This window comes from Homarus americanus, unplaced genomic scaffold (assembly GCF_018991925.1).
Source record: "Homarus americanus isolate GMGI-L3 unplaced genomic scaffold, GMGI_Hamer_2.0 scaffold31037, whole genome shotgun sequence".
Lineage (NCBI taxonomy): Eukaryota > Metazoa > Arthropoda > Malacostraca > Decapoda > Nephropidae > Homarus > Homarus americanus.
Window position 1 is genome coordinate 27,982,984 of NW_024722227.1, and position 27,109 is coordinate 28,010,092.

General features: G+C 37.9%; 1 protein-coding gene across 3 annotated transcripts in view; it reads left to right on the plus strand.

Moving 5' to 3' along the window:
• The window catches only part of LOC121862470 (signaling mucin HKR1-like), a 96,901-nt gene that overhangs the window by 64,409 nt on the left and 5,383 nt on the right, over positions 1-27,109 (plus strand). For all 3 annotated transcript variants that reach the window (XM_042360771.1, XM_042360770.1, XM_042360768.1), the window contains exon 5: positions 26,471-26,692. In XM_042360771.1, the coding sequence (XP_042216705.1) occupies positions 26,471-26,692 (222 nt within the window). The remainder of the gene's footprint in view (positions 1-26,470; positions 26,693-27,109) is intronic.

Here is a 27,109-nt window from a genome sequence, read left to right on the forward strand (position 1 = left end):
TACCATGTAATGACCTTTTTTTATATAATATAGAAAGTTGAGTAAAAGAAGCCTACATATGCAGAACATCCACACAAATCCTCCTCTTCTGTTTTGTTTTAGGCCATCGCCCGACTCTCCAGCGATTACTGCAAAACTGTAGAACAACTTCCCGCACCATTGGGAGGATTTGGGTCACCCCAGCATAGGACCTCTGCTACAGCAAGAGCATTTGGGACTTCTAGAGGTGACTCAAGGGTTGCTCCAGGTCACAGCTTTCATGCAGCCTCTGTACCTACGTCTGGAGAATTGGACTCTCTCCTAGTGGCTTTTGGATCACATGGTAGCAGCACCTCATACGAGCCACCCTTGGCATCCTCATTTTCCTCGTTGTCTTCGTCCACCGGAAATCAGATGCAGTATACCTGCCCTTGGTGCCAGAGGATTTTCTCTAAGAGCAGTAACCTAAAGCGTCACGTGTTGACGCACACCGGCGAAAAACCTTATGCGTGTCCTCTGTGTCCATATCGTGCTGTCCAAAAGGTTCAGGTCATCCAGCACCTGAGAAGTAAACACAACTCTGAGAAAAGTGAGCCGGGTGGTTTGACGGAAAAGTCTGGAGATAGATAAGTGTTGTGGTATAATGACAACAAGTGGTTTACTGGGCTACATCATCCACAAGTGTCCAAGACACCAACTCCACAAAAATTGTTGGCTGTGGGGACAACTCAAGCGTGTGAATTTATAGAAAGTGTTAGTCAGGCAAGGAGCGACCTAATCCAAGTGTATAAATATCTCAAGGGACACTACTCAGTCGAGTGTCCTTACTTGGAACTGGCGGACGCTCGCCCCTCAAGGGGTCACGGCTCAAGGATGAAGAAGCCGCAGGTCCAGAAAACTGTGAGGGGTAACTTTTTCTGAATGAGAATTGTGAACTGTTGGAACAATCTGCCAGAGTGTGTTGTGATGGCGCCGAGTGTGGGCCTTTGAAAACTTATGGATAGTTTTGAATAAATGTCACAAATGTTATCAATCAAAGAGACTAACAACCCTGTTAATATTTTAGTTTTTTTCTCTAAAAAAAATTGAAGTTTTCGGTTACAAGTCGGTCAATGAAATAAACATTTCCAAAGACTTTGAAAATAATTTATTTATTTTAAATTGTCAACATGTTGACTTTTATTTGAGGACAAAATGTTGCCAAGTTTTGCATATTTTGTTTCGGTGTTTATAAATTTGAAAAATTTATATGCAAGAATAAATACTGACATAATAAGTTTGTTTTACTGTGAACCATCTCCCAGTATTCCTTATTGATGATAGTTAATTACCATTAAGTCCAGCATAATTTGTTCACTATATTGTGGATCTTTATTATTGTACAGTATATCCTTATTGACTTAGATATACTGTGGGGACTTCACTTATAATTAGCTCCAACCAAAGCAAGCATAATCATTATTAGGATGAGACCTCATTAAGATTGGGACCTATGGGTAATTAAGTCTCATTAAGCCAGGCCCATAAGGATTCAGCCTCTGTCCTGACATTTAACATCTTTTAGGTCAGGTTGAGTTGGGTAAGGTTATGTTAGGTCAGGTCAGACCGGGGAACCTCCTGGCTATGCTAGTTAAACCAACCTCCCTAGCCTGTGGCATCCCCTCAGTACCCCTGGTGTTTCTTGAGGGTAGGTACCAATAGGGGTTGAGAAAGATCAAAGACTTGAAGCACTGGGCGAGACCTTAAAGTATTGTTGAACTCCTCAGAAAATAACGTTTATAGAGTTTACTTATACAGTACAGTACAGTAGAGTATACTGTTACTCATAAAGTGCAGTGAACGATTATAGGATGTAGTTGTCACCCATCTTGGTAAGCTGCTCCTACTTTATTATTATTTGCTTTTTAAGGGAGGAGGGGATTAGGGAATCTTCATTCACTTCTTGCTCCAATTTTTGCTTCAACCAGATGGAAAAGACATTATGAAAAACAAGGCAGATGCTTCACAATATAACACAGGGCAGGTGGAAGATTCTGTCACAGGATGGCATCTCCATTTCAATTAAAACGAGACAGTGGTAGTTGGGGTGTGTCTGGTTATGACACTTCCTGGCATCTTGAGGGAAGTGCCACACATGCTCACTGTTAGAGTTTGCTCCTGACACATCTCACAAACTTATGAAACCAGTGGTTGGAAACTGAGTTATAGAAATTATGGTAAAAATTAATATCTGGATGATTTAAATCATAAATGTTAACATGGGAGTTGTTTGGGTCACCACTGTACTCTATAGTCTTTCCCTCTTGTATTGTATTACAGTGTTCTTTTTTGTTCCAGGAAGGTACCCACCTTCCCCCTCACCCCAGACTAATTTTATTTTATCATTTACACTTTATTTACTGTTTCACTTCTATAGAAATGACACAAAGTAGTAAACAATGTACTGTACACACAATGACAGGTCTTCTCATAAATGCTATGTAACTGTTTGTTCCCTCAGATGTGTGAATCTAACATGCAAGTCTTATATTAAGGTTGGAAATTGAGAATGGTTGTGTTTACATTGTCAGGTGATGGCAGATGTTTCTATTCAGTATTTATTGTTTTGAACCTTAAGTCATCTAAAGCTTGTGTCTCAAAACTGGCTGACAAAATAATGAAACTCACACATCTGGTCCTGTCAGTCAGTCCTGCAATGAGGGGCGTTAATACAGTACAGTACCGTATAACAACCAAGCTTAACTACAGTAACTGTATTGTTCCTCGGTGGAGTCTGTCATAATTATTAGTTGTGTCCATCTTCCTGTGCTTGGTGATAGACTCATTACCTTCACCCGTGCTTGGTGATAGACTCATTACCTTCACCTGTGCTTGGCGATAGACTCATTACCTTCACCTGTGCTTGGTGATAGACTCATTACCTTCACCTGTGCTTGGCGATAGACTCATTACCTTCACCTGTGCTTGATGATAGACTCATTACCTGTGCCTGGTGATGGTCATGTCTTGAGGTGTGTCATTAGATAGCGTGTAAAATGAAACGGCCTCAACTAATTAAGGAATTATCTTCTTAACAACACACTTAGTTGGTAATGTGTGAGTCACGTAATCCAGTCAGTCATTAGGTCATAAACTCAAGTTTGGGGAATAATCCTTTACTTGTGGCTATACAGGGTACTGTCCTTTACAACTGCTTATGACACTCAATGTTTTTGGTTTTTTCTCAATCCACTCTCAATATACCATATCATATATCTTGACTTATTAAAGAGAAATTCTGTCTTCTACAAATAAACCATATTATATACTGTACTGTACTGTATTGTTTTGTATCTGACATTTTATAAAGGTTTTTATTCATGCTCACCATACAGTGCCATTATTCCAAATAGAGTCTGTTTATACCGTACTGTACGGTACGGACCCTACTGTGTTATCCCAGGATTTTACCGGGTACTGGGGAATGTTTTCAAAGTAAATTATGCATCTCATAAACAAACATAGAACTCTATTTATTTACACAAACACCACTTTACATGGACAAGATATTGTTAATAAGCAAATTACTGTATACTACTGTACTGTATATACTGTACTTGCCAGCAGATGCTCTCGTCTTTGACTTGTGATGCAGGCGGGCTAAATGGTGATACAGGATGATACACACTAGGCTACAGTACATAAACACTGTCCACTCTGCTATGCTGGGTACTGTATGTACCCTGCTCACATATACTGAATGTAAATTACTGTACCTACAATATGTACTGTACTGTACACTGTAATCAATGTTTTATGTCTTAACATTGTATTCTTGGCTGATTGGGCCTGGTACAGCAATACCGTATACAGTACAGGCATACCCCGATAACCGACGCATATAGGGGACTGAGAAAAGTTGTTGGTTAATGAATCATTGGTTATCGAAGCAATTAATCCCAAAAGAGCATAACACATACAGGGGGTTAGAGACCAGCCACCCTTGATACTGTGTGCACAAGGCAAGCATAGTGAGCTTTAAATGAGGACTGTAAAGCATAAACTGAGACTGTTATTTACCTGTGTTGAAGATGGTCTGGGGTGGCAAGTTCAAGTCTCTACCAATCTTTGTTGGTCCTTCACCACTCTTATTACACCTTATCACATCTCATCAAGCAGCACAAGAGGTGTTTACGGTAGGCATGATTGCATGACACACCAAGTCGGAAATCATGAATAAACATGAAGTTAGAAACACATAGTAAGTGTAACTAGAGCAAAGATGGCAGGAATGGGTCAGGGCTGCGTGCAGAGCCCTCTCGTGGCAAGAATTCGCTTCTGGCCACCGTCCGCCAAATTCAAAACAGCTCTGCTGCTTCTCTTCCAATCGTTGGATCTCCGGGGCATCATTGAAACTTGTGGGGGTATTTACCCTGTATGCAATTGTCAGTTGTGTGAATCGGCAGTTATTGGGGCGTCGGTTTTTGGGGTATACCTGTACTGCACAACACAGATTGTATGCAAAAACAGCAGCAAGTGAGGGAACAACCTTGTACAATAGCAGTGGACTATGAACTAAGCACGTCGCGTTGCTTGGGTTCAAGGGGATAAGCTGGGAGATGCATCAGCCAATCACAGGCATCCTATGCGGTCACATAACAGTATTAGCCAATCACAGCATGCAAGCCTGCAGCCTAAGTTACCCAAACAGCTAACCCACCCACACGTCCGGTATGTTGGGGTGCATTGAAACGTGCTACAATCTTTCAAATTTCCTGGAAAATTGATTCCCATGCCTGGAATTTTCTCAGAATTTTCCAGAAATGCGCATGATGCAATTCTCAAAAATAAGCTCCCATGTCTGGAATGTAGAGATTTTTCATGGAATTTTTTGGAATGATAAAAAAAGAAATTTCCCACTATTGGAGACTTCCAGGAATCAAAGGTTACTGTATTCACTGAATATAACCTTTGGTAACTTTTATAAAGTTTTCCTAATTGTTGAGTTAAAGTTATTCCGTCATCAGTACTGTACTGATGGTGTGTGCGGAGACGTTCACTGTGCTGTTCTACACATACAATAATTGCTCTCCACAACATCATTTTTCCTCTTACAATATTTTCTTTCTTCAACTCCTAGTTTGCTCATTAAGCTTAGACTCCAGTACAGTATTTGCTTGGTGATGTAATGCAGTGCTTTCTATAAACATGACATATATTGTGGATGGAACTAAGTAATGATTTGTCAGGAGAAAATAACTTTGTTCATTATTTGTCTTGTTTCTATGTTTGTCATTAAATTTTAAGTGATAGACATAGGATGGTTGACATGTCTTTCTTATGGTCGTATGTCTTAGTGTTTCCTCTTGACGTGAGTGGCGGTGGATTCTCAAGTCCTGCCCTTCTGTCTATTCTAGGGCACACGGCACGGCGTAGGTGACCGTCATCAGTTCGCGGGACTGCACATCCAACACCGGCATGCCCAACACACTGACCACCAACAAGAACGACATCACCCAAAGAATCAAAGGAGTTCTCTTCCTCAATTGCCGTATAAAAGAGGCAACATTCAAGCTGATCCTCCACAGAAAGTTGCTGCTGTAGCCACTGAACATTCTGATATTCTTAAGGGTAATGAGTCCAGCTCTCTTGGTCAGGGAAGTGATATCTCTCAAAGTGCTAATCAGATAATGGAAGATCTTATTATAAATGTGAGTGGACCTTTAGATGAAGCTGGTTTAGCTCAGCCAATTTCTTCTCTCTATAAGACTACTCAGGGCTCAGGAAATAGTACTGAACTGTTTAAGGCCACAAATATAGGTGAAAATTCAGACAACTCTAAAGACATTCAGATTTCTTTGGAAAACCACACATTGCTCGAGGACTCCGGCCAGAGGTTCTCTCAGCCGCACAGTTCTCTTAGCGAACAACCCGGTGAAGTACTCGCCGTGCCAGAGAACGCATCAGGCGAAGCTCAGCACTTGAAGCACTTAATGGGGTATGACGGCAGCTCCAGCAGGTATGTGTGTCAGTGGTGCGGGAGGAACTTTGACCGCATATCCAACCTGAAGCGCCACGTCCTGCTCCACTCGGGCATAAAGCCTTTCAAGTGTCTCTACTGTAATTACCGGGCCACACAGAAGGCCAATGTTGTGCAGCACCTAGCGAGTCGACACAGGGATGAGATGAGAGCGCTGTTACATAATAACATAAATGTAAATGATATTCTAGTTCCTTCAAGTCCACTAAAGAGATAAAATGTCTGGAGAAGATTTTTTGAAAATTTAATCAAAGGAACGATATTTTGCATCAACCATTTGAAAATACTATACAGTACAGTACAGTACAGTACAGTACAGTACAGTACAGTACAGTACAATACAGTACTCTATTTAGAAGTAAGAAGCAGTTGTTGTCGTACAGTACAGTATTTGAATTATATATACAGTATATGGCTGATCACACATCCTTTTATCACTACACTACACTACAGTATATAAATTGTGTACAAATTATGTATTTATTTCATTAGTATTAATGTTAACTGTTAACATAATACATATTTTTGTATGTATAAAAGGATATATTATTATTCATGTTAGTAAAAAAAAGTCTTCACATTTGACTCATCTTTCCGTTGTCTTGGTTGACCGGTCATACCGACAGATGATCTTAAGTTATTGGGTGTTCAGTTGGTCACACCTGTGCCCGGGACCATGGTGACCTCGACCTTGTGATGTACGGCACTGTCATCAAGTTAACTGTGGCCAACACCTAACCCACCTTACCAACACCCAAACTGTCTAAAGTCTTTCCTTTAAAATGTTTAAATATTCACATTGACAATAACAAGAGGCTGTTGTAATAACATTACTGCACTTCAACAACAAAAGTCTTTAAGTGTATAACAAGGTTAGTAATACTACACTAGTCCAAAATGATGGGAGACAGAACTGTTTGTGTGAATAACAAGAGGAGTCAGTTACTTCTGTATACTAACCGACCCAAAGTTTGTTCCATAGACATGATGTGGTCTAAATCTCCACGGAAATTAAACAATAGACGGACCAATACGGTACAGTATGTGTATTTAAAAAACGATACCAAATTCAGTCCTGTATGTATGTACAGTATTAACCTGAAGGGTCTGACAGAGATGACCTTTGGCAGATGAGTGAGTGAGTGTTTAGCATCAACACCTGCCAACTATGTAGCTTCAACTTGGACTCACAACTTGGATGTTTTAAAGATTTTTTCACATGGAAATATTTATATTTGGAAGAAATAATTTACTTGCTATAATCTATAAATTTTATTTAACTACTGTACAGTATATTTTTTTGTTTTAAGGATATGTATGAAAATCATCTTTAACAAATGGAGAGTGAAATTAGAAAATATTTATTTGTACAGTAGTATACAGTAGTAAAATAAGGATGGCAGATACAGTATCATTTCTTCCTTGTAACATCACACTTGGCTTTGTAAATAGTTAAGTCATGTTTCCTTCACCTTTGTATTTATTAAGTTTTTAGAAAGTTATTGTGTTTCATCATGTTTTTTTAACAACAATACATTATGAGACTTGAAGCCTGTGAGTGTAACTTTCTTACCTCTGGAGATGATCTTCAGGATTTTTCATCATAAAGGCAATTATTTTAGGACTTTGGTCACTGGTGAATTAGTCCTTAGTTACAGTTATGACAAACAAGTTGGTGTAGTTTTCAACCTGAACATTTTTCCTCTTTATTATGGAAAGCATTGGGTATATCAGCCATTATTGTATTGTATTAAAGTAAGTAATAACAGGGTTTGAAATAGTGCAATATTCAGAACATTTGCTGAGGAACTGTAACAAGAGAACAGTAGAGTGCTTGAGGAGAGTGAAGAGAATATTGAACTCTCAGAATAATAATAATAATAAAAATCACTGGACACTTGATTATATGGATGTCACTAATCACCCATGCTGAATACTGTACACACACACACTCACAGGTCTTTTGATTTGATTATTATTTGGAATTACCGTATGAATCATATTTTTTAGGGGGTAAGTCTTAAACCATTATACTGCACAGTGATTGGAATTAACACTGGATAAACACAACTACCTAGTAAGCTGAGAAGTGGTGAAAATGATACAAAAACAAACAATAAAAAACAGTTAAAATGGACTACTTTGTCTCTCTTCTTCATCCATGCACTGTAACATGCCCATAACCTGCTCACCTCTCACTCACAACTGTCCTCTTTTTTATATGAATCATTGGGTCTCTTTTTTTCTTTCAGTGTTTTCACTTTACAATGTGGGGGACATATGGAGTTACTATTGTCTGTCTTTGTATGAAATGGTTTCTGTTTAGTAACTTGAGAAACGTGTACTTGATTGACATGAAATTGTTCCTAGCTTTATACTGTGCTGGAGTATGACTATTTAGGCTTGGCATGATAATGAACATTTTCTAATACTATTTATTAGTTTATGGACCTCAGTTTGACTTACAGCTTGAGCCAGGGCATTCATCATCACCCTCAGTGGTAGTTTGATTATTGATTTATTGTGTTATGACATTAAACTTAGTATTATCTCCATTAGCCAGAATCCTCTCAACCGGAACTCTTCAATAGCTGGAATTGAAATTTTCTCGGAAAATCTTTTCCAAAGCCGGAATTTTCGGAAAATTCTGGCTTTGGGAGCGATTTTTCCAAGGGGCTCATTTTCTGGAAAATTCTGAGAAAATTCTGGGAAAGAGGGGTATTTTTCCAGCCTTGACAGAGTCATTCTCATTACCCGGAAATCTCTCATTTATGGAAGTACTATGTACCATATGATTGCTACTGTATTTTTTTGACTGAATTCAAAGACTAGATAAATAAGGATGAGCTTGATTTTAGTTGTATTGCCCTCATTATGGTAAAAATATACCATACTGAGGCAACCTTCTCCTAGTTCAGTTATGGTTGTGTCCATCTGTGACACTCTCTTGACTTGTGTCTAGTAAAGAATGTACTGTAAATTGATTGGTCTCTTAAACCGTTGATCACAATGGTCGTGTTCACTCCGCCTGTTGAGGAGGACCCTCACGCAGTCTCTCATTTCTAGTAAACCCTTGTAGCCTCTTGTGCTACAGCTTTATGAGGAGGCTCATTTGGTGACCGATTGTTTCTTTTTGCATTTTTCTGTTCCTTGTGATTCGTTGTCTGTTTCTGTTGTGTCTGGCCGTTACCACCCATTCATATTTGGGACATCTCACCAAATTTCATCTCTTGTCATTGATAGTTGTTACAGTGCTCTTGAGAGTATGACTGAAGCCTTTAGGAAAGATTTATGCTTTATGAGATGTTTTCATCCACCATTTGAAGTGATTATTTTCACTTATTTACCGTGGTGGATAAAGAATTAAAGTAACATAAAAGATTGCCATCCAGTGATGATGTAAATACAGTACAGTATTTATATTTATCCAGAAGTCATTCCCCATGTCTTGTGACTGAAATTAAGAGTGACAACTTTACAATATTTTTATGATTGCAAGGACGGGTCAAGAGTGAGGCTTCATGTAAGAATACAATACAATACGTGGTGGGTTACAGTGCCGATCATAGGTGTGGTGGTATAATCATATTAAACGTAGAATTTGACACTTTATGCTGTACTGTAAATCTGAATAATGCTTAGAATAGATTAACGAGTCATATAATTTTTATGTACAGTATAAGAATCTTGCCGGCTCTGATTTCATGCTGTTTTGTTTTGTAAGGTTCCTGAAGGTTTACTGTAGCATACGTCAGACTTATTTAAGGAAGAATCAACTTGTGCACTATTTTTGGCAGAGGTCTTATATCTGCTGATGGCTACAAGTTGAAAGGAAACTTAAAATTTTTAATTTAATAGTAAGATATAAATTAAATGATTCTAGACACATACAGTATTTGAAGGTAGACTTGCTGAAGTTAAGTAGTGCTAGTTATTGTCACTATATAATATTATACATATGAATAATAGACCAGACTATAGTTACATTACTTTACATGTAAGGTAACAGAAGGTGCCAGAGGAATTGTGCTCACTTACCCTCGTTATTTTCATAATACCAGCAGGAGGAAATTTTATAGATGTTAATGTATTAGGAAGTAGCATCTGTTTCTGCTGATGAAACAATCTTAGGCATGGTGCTCATAATGTTAATAAAGATAGAGTATTTATTTGTTGACTTAATTCTCATTATGTATTCCTTGAATTAGGAGTGCGTACTGTACTAGTGAGTGTACTGTACTTGTACCGATATTATTAAAATAAAAAGTTCATGATCATTATAAGTTTCCTTTGTGGAGAAATAGTCCTTAAAGACTTGGTACAGTATGTTGTTATTAAAACCAATGATATCTTACATCTCTTGCTTTAATTAAACCCCAACTTAACCCCCCGACAGTACTTAAACTTATGGTACTGTACGAGTGTTTTACATTATCTATTATATTTTACACACACTTTTTTCTTTCCTTCTTTTAATATATTAAACTGTTGGGAGGAAACTATCAGTAGTTCCCTGAGTGTTGTTCATATCACCACATTGCACTACTGAAATTTCTGAAAGTTTTTAGCACATTTAATTTGTGCATTTCTTATACTGTACTTTCTGAATTGAATTTTTTCATCACCTTCATTTTCTTTATAATGAACACATCAAATATTTTGGGGGAAATTAATGAAGATCATATGGCAGTATGGGTTTAATCAAATGTCAATATAGTTCTGTTTTGTCCTATGTACACACACACACACACACACACACACACACACACACAGAGTTAGTGTTTTTAGTGACAAGTATATTGTAACACATGCCTAATGTTTCTGTGGTAAGGTAATGTACACTACACTACACTACACATGAATTACATAAATACACTTATATGGGGGCAAGCTTAATCTAAGTAAAGGAGCGGCCTCTGGGATGCTTGCCACCGTCACCCATACATGTGTGTTGTAGGTGATGAGGATCTGGTAAATGAATCTAGTTTGAACTGAGACGAGTATTATGGTCTTCTGAAGGATTGTTTATGCATGTTGTTTTTATTTTTTGTAGCTGTGTTGATGTCTTGTATTTATAATTATTAGTATATATTGAAATTTGATTTAGTACAGATAGAAGAGTTTTGTGGACATTGGATAATATTTCATATATTTTCTTGTATATAAATTCTGTGTATAATTGTTTCACATTTTAAAATCAGTGGATAGTTAAAATGAGGACTTGTTTATATCTACCATTTTGTTAAACAGTAAAGTGTATTGTTGCACTGATATACTGTAACTGTATATGATGTTTAACATTACATGACAGTTGCAGTGTCCTTGTGTTGATATACTGTTTTAGTTTTGGGTTAACATTGTTTTCTCTCTGTCAAAGATAAATCACTTTAATATCAGCATCTTTATTAAAAGTGGTCCACCAGAGTTTTTGTTTTGATAGTCATAATAAAGAGGAAGATCAAACAAGAATTAGAATGTGAAGGTTTTATGACTTTTGTTAAGTTCAGATATATACTCTTATTAGTCTCTGCCTTTTATTTATATTCTTTTGTTGAGTTGCTTTGAAATGGTAACAGTGAGGATTACCGCCTTGTTTTGGTAGTCTCTTAGTCGTAATAAGTTGTGCCTTGGATGCACTGCAATACTGTACTGTACTGGCATGGTTCCTACATTGCAGCGTCAACTGCTGTGTTTATTTTCTTGTAGGAGCGACACCTGGGTGCTGCATCGTGTGTTCCCCAAGGTAGACGGTATGTGGACTTCGACAGCACCTCTATTTGGGTCGCCTCCAAAGCTCGGGCTTCTACACCTACCTCTGTGCCCATCTACTCAGCCTACGCCTCAAAATCATCGCCCTCCTCGGTCTCTTACCAAGTCGCACGCACTGACTCGGTTGGTCGTGGAGTACAGGGAACTATGATGTCATTAAAAAATTTAGGAGAAGTTTCTCCGTGCATATCACCAAATAGTTCAGCTACAGTTGAGTCGGGACTGGTCTCGTGGACGGACACACCAAAGACGGGTCCGGTTGGTGACGAAGCATCTGTGGGAAGGGGAGAAGCAGATGTCTTAAGAGCAATAGCACTGTCTGAATTATCTGGATCGGCCTCAAGGTCAACCCGGGATCCTCTAGAATGTCCGTGGTGCCAGAAAGTGCTCTCCAAAGCATCTAATTTGAAGGTTCACATACGGCGACACACAGGAGAGAAGCCCTACCACTGTCCCTTCTGCCCATACATGGCTGCCCAAAAAATACAAGTTGTAAACCACATGAATGCCAGACACCAAACGGCTTCCAATGCCTTCAACCTCTTATTGTGAACTTGAAGGTAATTGTTGATTGTGTTAATGTATGATATATACATGCACATATACATACATACAGTACAGTAATGTAGTTCCAAATTTTTTAGGCAGGATCACTAGTTCTGTTTGTATAATCTGCAGTCATAGTTTAATGGAATGAATTACTAGTACTGTACCTGTAAAGTAGTGTGGTACAGTACCCCATCACTCACCTGGTGGTACAGTACCCCATCACTCACCTGGTGGTACAGTACCCCATCACTCACCTGGTGGTACAGTACCCCATCACTCACCTGGTGGTACAGTACCCCATCACTCACCTGGTGGTACAGTACCCCATCACTCACCTGAACTAATATTAGAAGAGAAATATTTGAAGGTGAAGCTGACCTTCATAGTTGAAGTTGACAGTACCATTTAATTCTTATTAGTACTGAACTGCTACTGAATCATTATGTTAGCAGTAGTATAGTTTGATGTGCTATTATATCTCAGTCTAGATCTGAGGTTGCTCTTCTTTTAATCAAAATAGTTACTGTGAAATATTGTGTCTCACTCACACTTGTTATTTTCTTATCAATGTAACATCCACTTTCAGTGTTATGATCTGATCAGGTCCTGTATACAAATTGAATGAAATAGTAAGGTTTGAAGGCTACTTAACTGGAAAAAATCAGTATTAGTCAGTGTTAATGGGAAACAGTTAGTATACAATAGAGTACAGTATTAGAATACAAAAGAGTTAGGGAGCACTACAGTGTAATACAATACTGTACTTAGCAGCTTTCATGTACTGTATGTACATTATCTATAAATATTTACTAATATTTACTGATTACAAAGTCCACTGATGACTACTTATATATATATATATATATATATATATATATATATATCAAACTCAAGAACATCGTCATAGTAAATATTTTAAAAGGACATAGTAAATATATTCTTCCATCAGCACCTGGCTAATCATCTCGCCCTTAACCAGTCTCTTAAGAATATCCATCTCCTGCTTTAGAGTAAGTAAGCACAATATATTTGTACTTAGTTGTAGCTCCTGTCTTAGACATGCTGGATGGATGAGACAACGATAGCAGTTACACAGACACAAACATTCAAGGAAGATGAACACAGCACCTCAAAGGGCTTGAAATGGAGCCACAGGCGAAGCGGCGCCAATTTTAAACTTTTTTTTTTATTTTTTAAATGTGATTAGACATTACTTACTGGAAATTGACCCCACCCCCCAAAAACTGGCCGTTGCCCCGAGAAATGTGGATGGTTGAATGTGGGATATAGAGGTATGAGGTTATACTGTATATATAAGTTGTTACAGCATCATAGATATAACTTGTTGAAACATCTTGTAGCCAAATAACTAAGAGACAATATGGGTCAAGAGGTGCATGAGCCTAACTGAGGGAGGAGAGACAAGGGTAGGCCAAGAATGACATGGGGGTGAGGTTGTAAGAAATGCCACTAGAGACGGGAACCTGACAAGAGGGATCACACGAGACCATCCAGCGTGGAGAGCTAACTGTGGACGCAAAACGATGACGATCAACCTGTTAACTAAGATAAACAACTTCTCATAATAACTTGTTAACTAGGAGAGAGCTTGAAGCTGAAATTACTACATGTTATTTAAACTGGAAATTGTCAATGGTTGTTCACACACACACAGCCATTGTTAGTGATCATGTAGTAAGTAACCTAACCTAACCACACATTATGAATTTGCAGAAAGTTGTTTAGCGGTGTCCTAACTCCTTGAGATATTTTTTATGCTTAGTCATGACCGAATGATGTTAGATAATGAAGTTGTTTTTAATATCAGAGTAGAAGCAGTGTCGTAAATGAAGAATACAATACAGTATATGGTATTTTTGTCTGGTCAAATAGATAAAATGATGAATAAACTTGTGCATAGAGAATCTGTTGGCTGTTTTGACATAAGTGGGAATAAAATCAGTTTATTATCAGTAAACTTTAAAGGTTTGGTACTGTCAAATTATCTTGCTTGTATAAAGTCAGTTATCCGAGATATACTGCACTGTATATACTTTATGTACTGTACATTATCCAAGATTGATATGACTGAAAAAAGTTATAAACTGCTTGTGTATTTAATCTGGTTTCTTGATTTATTCACAATATATTAGAATTAGTTAGCCATGAGTTACATACAGTATATACATACATACATACATACATACATACATACATACATACATACATACATACATACATACCATGAGTTTCATACATACTGTACATACATGCATACAGTGGTCCCTCAGTTAACGAGCACAATCCGTTCTGGAAGGTTGCTCGTTAACCGAAACCATTGTTTCAATGGGTTTTTGGGTAATTGGTTCCAGCTCACCGAAAATTGCCTAAATTCAACAAAAAAGGTAGAAAAGTACACTTACTTTGAGGTGTGTATGTAGAAGGCTCCTGGATGATGATGATGATGGGAATTAGAATGGGGGTGGAGGAGAAGGGAGAAGAGAAGGCATTGGGGTGGAAGAGAAGTCACCCCATGGTGCCATTTCACCCATAAAATTTTAGTTCTCTTGGTGTAATTCAAGATTATTTTCTTTAAATCAACACTGCACTGCATTATATATTGCCAATACAGTAAAATAAATTTCAAAATGACCAATAATTTGCTTGCAAACACAGAAAAAAAGCATTTAGTTGAAGAGAGTCTCAAGCAAGATGTTACCTCCACTGAAAAGACACAAAGACTGACGCCTGTATGGTGTGTTGAGAGGCTGGATGGCACGCATAAAACTAGTTTCATTACCTTCAATTATGTTCAATAATTGTTAAAATGACTAAAAAATTTAATATTAAACTTTTAAAATTATTGAATAGTTTAAACTTCTTGATATTTGCTAAAATGGCAAGGAATTTAAGCGCTAGAACCGATTAATGTATTGGCGGACTAATACTACAGCTGGTGGACCGCCAAATGCAAGCGAAAACATGTTCAGGTCGGCTCTTAAGAAACTCGTTAATCGAGGGACTGCTCGTTAACCGAAGTTAGGAATCTTATGGAAGGTAACTCGTTAACCGAAATCTCGTTAACCGAGGCGCTCGTTAACCGAGGGACCACTGTACATACATACATACATACATACATACATACATACATACATACATACATACATACATACTGTACAGTGTTCTTTTGTTGTTATTTGGTCTTATCCTTTCACTTCTTTTATTATCTTCTCTTTATTGTTCTCTTATTTGATTTATTGTCTTCTCTTTATTGTTCTCTCATGGTTATTCGCCTCATAATGTGTGACAGATAATTTTGTCGGACACTTAATTGTTAATATAAACTTCCGGGAAAAAATTGCTGCTCATATCGTTCAACAATCATGAGTGAAATGTTTGGTATTGTCCATTGTGTGTGTCAGTGAGTCGTGTACTTCCTTAGAGCAGTTGCTGTACTGTACTGTATTATCTTTCCTGTGTATATTTGTACTGTACTGTATGTGGTGTGTTTTTCTTGTTTCATATTATTTCTTTGTGTTTGTTTCATGAAGTGTGTCGTTTGTGTCTTAAGTTGTGTCACACTGTATATCTCCTCATGTCGAGATTTTTGTACCAGTGTTTTTTTTTTTTTTTTAGTAATCGTTTGATTTTTTTCTTGATAATAAAGTATCAGTGTTGAGATGTGATTGAGATGTGATGATGAAAATAAGTACTGTACTGTATATCACATTGGTACTTTATAAAGGAAAATAGTTTTGACTAAACAGTGTCTGTGTGGTGTGGTGCGGGGTAGGAGACTGCCAGGATACCGTTCGACCACAATCAAGAGACTCAAGCCAAATTTCTCTTCTCTTCTAGGGATTCTGGGATGTCCTCATGCCCCCTACTACCCTCATCTCGCAGCAACACCACCACCAGAACACCCAACAACAGTTATATCACCAGAAACCACAACTGACACGCAGGTACCAGTGTCCGTACTGTGGGATTGTCATGAGTCACCGAAATAACATGAGGAAACACATCAGGACTCACACGGGAGAGAAACCGTACTACTGTAAACTGTGTGATTACCGTGCCCCGAGGAAAGACATGGCCGAGAAACATGTGTATATTAAGCATCCAGGGCAGGAACTTAGTGTGGTGGCTTGTGATTATGCATTTGTCCCATAGTGGATGACTTCTGGCTACTCCAGTGCTCCACATTATTCCCCCCTAAAAAAAAAAAAAAAGAAACTTTGGAATTGGTGGATCGGTTGGGAAGAGTCCAAATACTGTTGGGGATTGTCTGAAAAAGAAATAAATTGTGTAAAATGTCAGTGTTCATATTGAAACTCTTTAAAAGTTTTATTTGATTTTGTTATTAAAGTGTCCCTGACAGCACTGTATTCAGTGTTCATGTTGAAACTCATAAAAATTCCATTTGTTATTAATCAGTGATGGTTGTCCAAAAGTGACATAGTGTACAGTACTATAATTCCTTTTATACATAATCACTGAAAGTTTTAGTTACTGAGAGAAAAATATACAGTACATATTATACTCTATCTGATACATGAATATATACAGTACTACAGTATATAATAATGACATACAGTGTAAGGAAAGTATTCAGGAAATATCCAGAAATTGTACTACTGTGTTAGTGCTAAGTGTCATTAAACTGGATATATTTTATATGATTGTGAGGTTTAAAGTTAACATTTTGGTTTAGTATTGCCATAATAAAGAACATTTTACTACAGTTTATGTATTGTGAGGGCCAATGAATACAGGTATGTAGTTATAAAGAAAAGTCAACATGCAACAGTATGTTTAAAGTTCTCACTGTTTTAGTGACTAGGAATTGATGAATAAATTCAGAAAGCACAGTAAGAGATACAGCCAACCCTAGATTTATGAAGGATCAATTTACAAAACTTTGTAGTTACGAATTGCAAAAATTACTGCAGGGAAATATTCTGATTTACAACGGGTGTTTTAGGAATGTAACTCCATCGTAAATTGAGGAATGCCCGTACAGTACGGTACAGTCTATCATTTAATAATATTGACGAACAACTCTTACAAGATACAACCCGATCGGCTGGGAGTTACATAATGCGTACTTTTAAGAATGAACGACCCTTCTGCTGGACTAAGAACACCAATCAAGGAAAAACTTCAGTTCATTGATTAAACAATAATATACCTTGAAAACAATGATTGTAATCTGCTAAGTAAATTTCTTCATTTAACACAAAGTCTTCAAGTTTATTAAAGTTTGTTTAGTCCCACATGACCCCACCATCTGTACAGTACAGTATTGATGCACTGCTCCATTTCCTCCTTAGTACAAATGACCATTTAAAACACAATAATATGTCCAATTATCCCAAAATTCATTTTATTTCATCACAAAAAAAAAATATTTGTAGTATTCAGAAAATTTGCCTGTGAAGTCTTCATATTTATGGACCAGTTTGGCAGTTGGTGATGGGAGCTGTGTAAGAGCTGTACAATAAACTGTTACTACTGTCTGAGGCTGAACACAAAAATAGTTCAAACTAAAGAATCAAAGTTTGTCAAAATTAACATCTTATGGGAAGAAGAGGGGAAGGGGACAGGTTAGGTTTCTGAAGATTTTAATTAGTACAGGTATATGGTGATATCCCCATTAGCCGGAACAATTGGTGCACAACACTTCCGGGAATGAGAGATTTCCGGGTAACGAGATGAATCAAAGCCGGAAAAAATCCCTCATCCCCGGAATTTTCCACGTACTGTAATGGAATTTTTTTTTCGGAATTTCCAAAAAATGTGCCCGATTTTCTTCTCTCAAACCTGGAAAAATACTCCCTCATCCCCGAAATTTTTCGGGTATCCGGAAAATTTTCTCTGATTTTTTCGGAAAATCATTCCCAAAACCAGAATTTGTCGGAAGATTGCAGATTTGGGAACGATTTTCTGAGAAAATTTCAATTCCGGCTATCGAAGAGTTCTGGGTTTGAGGGATTCCGGCTAACAGAGATTTTACTATATTTCCCCCAAATAAGATACTGTAAATGGTTGCATGGCTAATTTTGAAAAATATCTTAATAGAAAACAAGCTTACATGTTATACACAGGGAGGTTATCATGTGATGGTATGTAAAGTGTTTCTCTACACTAATTTGATAGTGAAGCAGTGTGTCTTGGTGACCACCATCTGAGAAGACTTGAGTTAGTTATTACGGGATCACCATCTGATATTATTTGAAAACACACGTTCTGTGATGCATTCAACAGCTCTGCGTGCATTCTCAGGCGTCTGAACAAGACAAAGATTCTGCCATCGCACATTATGTAAGAATATTCGGATCCGGTAAATCCGAATTTCGGAAGATTTGGACAAAAGTTGGGGGTTCCGGGGGCTAAGAAGCATTCCAAAACAGAGCAAAGATCATCATAGGCTGGTGTAACTAAGATGTCAGCAGGCGGGACACAGATGCCTGAGGCGGGAAACATAAACAGAGTTGTCAGTCGTTGTTTGTGGGAATGTTATTTTGTTTATCGTCTCCTGTACGCATTTTGATCGTAAGCCTGACAAAGGGAGCGAGCGAGCGATCCCATAGTTAGGGCGTCGTCTGCAGTTGTAACTCTCCTCCCTCTCTGCCATATTTCACTGGATTTACTGTTATTATTAGTGTTTACTGATATAATAATGCTTAATGGTGAGTAATCGTGGCATTGTAGCCAAGTTAGACTCATCACTGTAACCACCAGTGTACCGGGCCAAGCTGTGAGGTGTTATGGTTATTTTTCACACGAGTTAGCTGGCTCAGTGAGGGAGCGGGAGGAGTGTAAGGGTTAGGGGAGCATTGCTAGGGAATCGGCGTCCCAGCTGGTCTGTGGTGAAGCAGGGAGTGTATGTAAATGGTAACTGTATTAAACTTTTATCTGGCTTTTATTTACTGATTTGGTATTAGTATTATTCATATTATTCCTCACAATTACTGATACTATATATTATTGTAATAAAACTATGGCTACAGGAGGAAAATACACACAAAAGTTTTTTCCTAAATACTCCCTGCTGAAATGTGGGTTGTGTCTTATATAAGCTCTGAATTACGGTACTGTATTTTGGGTGTTTTTTTATATCATTATTTATTGTTTTTATACATTTAGTACATTCGCCGGAAGATATGGACAATTGGCTTTTACGGACAGGTGGTCCCCCCGTTTTAGTCTGAGTCTTCGAGGGTTCAGCGTACTATACAGTGCTTATAAATTAATTCAGGCTCATAGTCAGGGGGGAAGAGCCTCCAACATAACAGATTTTCAGAAGAGTAATATTTCTGCAGTGTACAGATTGAACAATACTGTATTATTAATTTTTCTCACAAAACTCATCGGATCCGCTGACGATGGCAGTGTAGATAAGGGTACGTGTGCTGGTCCTGGATCAGTGTCTGAGTGGTATTATACATCTTGCATATTTTCCTCATGTTGAGTGATAAGAATAACTGTATCTATGTAGCTCAGCATTTTTAAACACACAAATATCTAGGGAACAGTTGCTTGTGGCCAGAGAAGCCCAACATTATTAAGGTAGTGTTAATTATTTCAATGTGTTGCTGGTTGAAATCCTGACTGATATTAGCTTGTGTGATGAATCATATGCCATTGGGATGAAATACTAATGGTGGCCATAAAATGTGCCCTACTATTCATTGCAGATGGCCTCAAAAAGTCTTTGAAATTGGCAAAATATCAGGGACTGTGTGGGCTCACTATGCTCACCCCCTGTTTACACCACTGGCTGGAAATAACATAATGTTCCTGTCTTGAAGTCTTGGTCTACTTCCTCCCAGAAACTTATATATGCCACTGCTGTATATGATACAAGATACGATTTATGTACTAAGTGAGACAGCCAGTATAGTTAGTTAAAATTGCAAATAAAGATGATGGAAACATATATAAAGAAGACAGATATTTTCTTAGATGATAATCCGTGTGGAAATGTTTGAATATTGTAGTATGACTTAAGAGAGATAGACATGTTGAAAGGAGACCATTAACAAAAGTTTCCTTATTTAATACAATGTCACCCATGAGAGAGTTGCTTTCTTTTACTGGTGGATTAACTTATCATAGCACAGTAGTATATGTATATTCAGTACATCTATTTGTTTCACATTTATGTAGATGTCCTAAGAGACAACATATTGTAACCATTAACATATATACCTACACATGTGTATGTCCACCTACATACATATGTGCACATGCAATGTACAAATAAGTTCTAAAACTGATTGTATGTGAATATTGACAAACTAGAACAGTGATCTGTACTGTGTCACTGTTATTTTTGTTTACTTCAGGGTTTATCTCTGTGTAATAGAAAATAGGGATGGCCTAGATTATGATACTGTACTGAGTGTGGCCAACCAGGGTTATTAGGTAGGACTTTGTGTTCTCTTCAATAGTAACATGAAGTACACTGATGTTAATATGTTTTCCTCCAAAGTTGAGCTTACTTTCTGTGAAAATAAGCTAATTATATATAACTAAAAGCCAGTTTTATTTATAGGGACATTATTTAATACTCTTGTTTTTGATGTACAGAAAAGGTGAATCTTTGGAAAAGTTTCAATTGATGGTTTACTTTGTTTAATCATTGAATAATCAGGTTCAAGAGATTTACATGTGCTTAGTACAACTTATAATATGTATGAAATTGTTGACTTGTGTGTTCTTATCTTAAGAGTTCATGTTATAAGTATTTTTATTTGTACTGTGGAGAAAATCTTTGTCCAGATGAATGTGATCAATAAAGATAAAAGTGTATCTAGACGGTTTACTTGAGTCCATAATTATTCTCATTTGTTTACAACTCCAGCCTTGTGTAGTGCACCTGCATGTGTTCTAAATGTCTTTATTTATTTTTCAAATTAAATGCTTAACAGAACAGTCAAGAGGGTGACAGTAATTATAAATAATAAACATTATATTACTTGTTAAAAGATGTATGCAAATCTTGGAGCCTTGTTGTGGAAGGGGAACATCATAACACAATATATCTGGTGAGGCATTTTAGACTGAATGAGTGACAGTGAAGGAGGAAGAGTAAATTGCTCTTGGTTGTGGCCATCCACCACTGTAACAAGAAAAGGCCCATAGCAGTTGAAAAGAACTACTGTAAATATGTTTTGTGTTGTTTTGAGTGAACTTTTGTAACTTCTGATTGGCATTATGTGACGAGTGTCAAGGATCATGAATGAAATTATATAATCATGATCCACTTGAGGATATATTGTGTGAACAGTTTTACTTCAAACGATAGTGTCATCAGGAAACTGTACAGCATGGAGAAGTCGCTTTTAAGTAACGTGTTTGTGATATTGTTTTGAAAATACAGTAAAGCCAAATTTCCCAGCATGTTCCTATTTGTTCAGTACTGTGCACTATAGCTATAGAGTGAGATGCAGTCTTAAGTTATGCTGTAAAATAACGCTTAAGTTTCCCTGATGCTGCGAGGCCCCAATGTCTTTTCTCTTTTCCTTCAGGCATTTGATGTGCGAACCGTAACCAGCATCTTAACCTCACAACACTCTCGGTCCAATCCACATGCCTCCCTCACCACTCAGACCACCTTGGGGAACAACATAGCATCAGATCGTTCCCACAGTCTCTCCACCTCAAGATCTCTGGACGGGGGGGCCTCTCCTTCGTCTGTTTTCTCAATATCCCCGAGCAGTACTGTGTTTACGCCTTCTGTGATGGGTAGCAGTGTGGCTCAAGCACTGGCAGAGGCATCGGAAGACCTTACTCAAGATTTTCTCAAGTCACTTCAGCAAGGCGGTGTAACTGCAATGGAAGGATCATCCAACTTAATCTGTCCTTATTGTGGTAAAATTAGTCGATGTGTAAGTCACCTTCAGACACACATTAGGATTCATACTGGTGAACGACCATATGCTTGTCCTTACTGCCCCTTTAGAACTACACAAAAGGTTGCCCTGAAAGAGCATATCTATACTCATACTGGTGAGAAACCACATTCTTGTCCCCATTGTGATTTTAAGTGTGCCAAGAAATGTAATCTCAATTCACACATGAGAAGACACCATATATCACCCACTGTAAGCTTAATATAACAGTTAGGTAGTACAGTATATTATAGATTATTAGTTGCCCAGGTCCACTTGCACAGTGGTCTCCTAACATAAGGTCAGACAAAGTAAACACAGTGAAATGTAAATATAAGATAGTACAGATTTTGTTACTGTCATCATGAATCTTATCATAAGTTATCAAGTAATTCACTTCACATTCCTCAAGTTTCCTGAAAGTAAAAGTGTTCATGTAATAAATCTGCATTACGTATGTGATGGATGCATTTTTATTGATCTTAAAGAATTTAATTGAATTGCAGTGCAGTATTTTCTCATATTTATTTGTATATAGTTTTTATACAAAGGTTACAGGTTTGAAAGATTATACAGTACAGTACAGTGCAGTGCAGTGCAGCACAGTATAATGTTTTGGGGAAGCATTTTGTCTTTGCCAAATTATATGTTCTATAATTATGGTGCTTGTGTTAACTACAGTATTCCAGAAGTATAATTACGGTACTCAGTGGACGACTGGAAAACATTATTGTTTCATTAATACTGTACAGTACACTGAACTGTACATTGTGTCATGTAACTATCATCTAGTATAGTACAGTATAACAGAAACAAAATGATATCCAGTAAGAAATGTGAGAGAAAAATCTCTGATGTATTTAAAGACTGTGCTTGTACAGTGTTCATCATAAGTACACTAGCAGATTACCTCATATAAGATGTGTGTTTGAATATTAATATTATAGTGTAGGATGAGACAATACTGTAGTCTGGTGAAGAAGATCTTGCATATCATAGGTATTGTTGTTCTGGTCTGTAGCTGTAGGTGTTGATGCATTATAAACTTTCTCTGTCAACTCCTGTAGTTTTATTACCCACTCTATACAGTTCTTATTTCTCACAATAGTTCAAAAGTAAACAAAAAAGACACACCATTGTTTAATGCTGTATTTGGATGATTTTTTCTTTATATATTGAATCATTAATTGACATGAATATCGTACTTGTGAGTTATTGTGTGGATGATGAACATTACAGTTTTTTGGTGAATACTGTATGTAGTAGAAATATGAATCTGGAAGAGGGAAACTAATTTTCCACTGTAGCATTAACACCCTAAATGATGGTCATCATCAGTGGAAGATAGCTGTAGGGACGGTGGCCATCATCAGTGGAAGGCCATTGTAGGGACGGTGGCCATCATCAGTGGAAGGCCATTGTAGGGACAGTGGCCATCATCAGTGGAAGGTCATTGTAGGGACGGTGGCCATCATCAGTGGAAGGCCATTGTAGGGACAGTGGCCATCATCAGTGGAAGGTCATTGTAGGGACAGTGGCCATCATCAGTGGAAGGTCATTATAGGGACGGTGGCCATCATCAGTGGAAGGTCATTGTAGGGACAGTGGCCATCATCAGTGGAAGTCATTGTAGGACAGTGGCCATCATCAGTGGAAGGTCATTGTAGGACAGTGGCCATCATCAGTGGAAGGTCATTATAGGGACAGTGGCCATCATCAGTGGAAGGTCATTGTAGGGACAGTGGCCATCATCAGTGGAAGATCATTATAGGGAACGGTGGCCATCATAGTGGAAGGTCATTGTAGGGATGTGGTCATCATCAGTGGAAAGTCATTATAGGGACAGTGGCCATCATCAGTGGAAAGGTCATTGTAGGGCGGTGGCCATCATCAGTGGAAAGGTCATTGTAGGGACGGTGGCCATCATCAGTGGAAGGTCATTGTAGGGGACGGTGGCCATCATCAGTGGAAGGTCATTGAGGGACGGTGTGCATCATCAGTGGAAGGTCACGCCATCATCAGTGGCCATCATCAGTGGAAAGGTCATTATAGGGGTGGCCATCATCAGTGGAAGGTCATTGTAGGGACGGTGGCCATCATCAGTGGAAAGGTCATTAGGGGACGGTGGCCATCATCAGTGGAAGGTCATTGTAGGGACGGTGTATCATCAGTGGAAAGGTCATTGTAGTGGACAGTGGCCATCATCAGTGGAAGGTCATTGTAGGGACGGTGGTCATCATCAGTGGAAGGTCATTGTAGGGACAGTGGCCATCATCAGTGGAAGGTCATTGTAGGGACAGTGGCCATCATCAGTGGAAGGTCATTGTAGGGACGGTGGTCATCATCAGTGGAAGGTCATTGTAGGGACGGTGGCCATCATCAGTGGAAGGTCATTGTAGGGACGGTGGCCATCATCAGTGCAGGTTCCATGTGTTACATCTCCACATATGGAAACTGAGTTGGGAAATCTTAGTTGCCAGTTAAGAGTTAAACATCAGAATAAAATTGCTTGGTATTTTAAGTAGCTGGGGGTGTGAGGGCTAAGGTCTCTTGTTATTTATGACAAATTTAAGAGACTGTAAATACTGTGCAGGGTACTAGTTGGTGTAGTGTATATTATGCTATGTATAACTGCAGAGTAAATTATTCACTTTAAGTTCCCAACAATATGTGAAGACAAGTGTAGAAACAGTAAATATTTAGCAATTTATGTACAATAATAATCATAATAATAATAATACAGTAGTACAGTAATAATCATTGATGTTTAGCTGATTTGACTAAGAATAACCGACAAAGCTAAGAGATGCTTATTTCCAGTAGGGTTCTTATGCCGATAGCATCTGATATTACTAGACCTAATGTTGTTTAACCTCACTGATCAGGTGTAATGCAGTACAGTATAGTGGTAGAGTCACCACCCTGGACTTACTGACTGGGGACCAATGTTACAATATTCATCTTTTACTATCACAACTACTACTATACTGTACAGTATTGCCCTAATAAGGGATTTTGGAAGTGAAAATGTTGCTAGTACTGTACCAGCTGATGATCTAATTAAGGCCAAGCCTACCCTAGCTGTAAGGTGCCTTGTGACTCAGTCAGTGACTCTTTCCTGTACAAAACAACTTGTCTTTCCAAACCTCATCTTCAAAGACTCATGATAACTGTACTGAGTCTATATTAGCACTTACGAGGTTGGCTGCCTGAGCATCCACAGTTCTTGGTGTTTTGTCAAGGTTAAAAGGATAGTTTTTGTTGTTTATTCACTTTGTTTTTCAATAGTCAGCAGTGTGTTTAGTGTCCAGAGTCTGTATCAAGGAAGGACCTCAGACCACCTTATACGTAGGTAGTGTTATCTACAGGAGCTGGGCAGACTGAGCCACAGTACTTGGGCTTCATCCATCCATCCTGGTGTGCTGTTTGCTTGTTTTTCTTGCACTTTGATCATACTTTGCTTGTTTGTTGTGTTACTTATGGGTTTTCTGGGTATTCCTCTGTTTACCTCAGTAAATTCAGTTGATTTTTTATTTAAAATGTTAATAGATGTAGGTAAGGTTCTAGAAGCTTTCAGAGCCGCAAATTTTTTTAAAGTTCACTAGTCTCAATGCATGTATGTATGCAGCATGGATGACCTTGTGCAGTGTGAGATAAAGTGGATGATGTGGATATGGACAGCACGTTTAATGTATATTCTCGAGTACAGTTTGAATTTTTATGCCCAAATTAGAGGGTTGAACTATGTACAGTACACACAGTATTTTTGAGGGGTTAAAATTCATGCATTTCCATGGGTCATTTATGGTGAATGACAACTGTATGTGCTAGAGAGGCGGTGTCCCAGCTGGGCTGCATTGCTATGGCAAGGTTTGAGGCAACATAGCCAGTGTCTATGCAAATGACGACTGTGTTAAACTTTCACTTAGCTTTTCCTTAATAGTTTTAGCTGCAATTTTTCATCGAGATTGTATGCAAATGTTGTTTGAAGTAACACAATTGCTAAATAATAACAAAAGGTAAGGTTTGTGTTATGGTAAAGGAAGTACAGTATTATACGGGGAGTTTCCTGCTACTGGTCAATTGTGATTCATTCTCTTTAATCATTGTAATAATTATAGTTTTGTATTGTTGTACAGTTCATTAGGTCTTAGCAATTAAACAGAGCAACAGCTCCTGTTTGGCTGGTATTCTGATAAGATGTGGAAATTATAAAAAGATAAAATTAAATTGATTTAAGACTTTTCTCCCACAGAATACTCATGAAGAATTGATGGCAATATATAAAATTGATATAAAAAATGAGGAGATAGATGATGACGAAAACCAAGTGATGGTGGAAGACTTTAATAGGGAGAAAGAAAATGATGAGGATAGTAATGAATCCAGGAAAAGATTGAAGACGATGGGAAGTGAATATTCTGCATTGGAGAGGACAAGTGAGATGAAGAAGGAGCCAGGAGAAAGTACTGTTCAGGTGAGGATTAATTATGAAAGGAAAATTGACAGAAGAGAGTTGATTTATCCACAATAAATGCCTCTTTTTGCATACAATGAATATCTCTTCTCTGTAAAAGTGATGTGAAGTGTTTGTATACTTGTTTGTTGTTATATATTCATGATATTATGGCTCTTGTATAACACTGCACACCACATATGTTGAGCCTCGCCACATCATGCAAGTGGTCAGTGTCTCGTCCATGCTTTGGATTTTAACAAACTTGACAATGCCTTGGTACAGTGTGACTCAAACTTGACAATGCCTTGGTACAGTGTGACTCAAACTTGACAATGCCTTGGTACAGTGTGACTCAAACTTGACAATGCCTTGGTACAGTGTGACTCAAACTTGACAATGCCTTGGTACAGTGTGACTCAAACTTGACAATGCCTT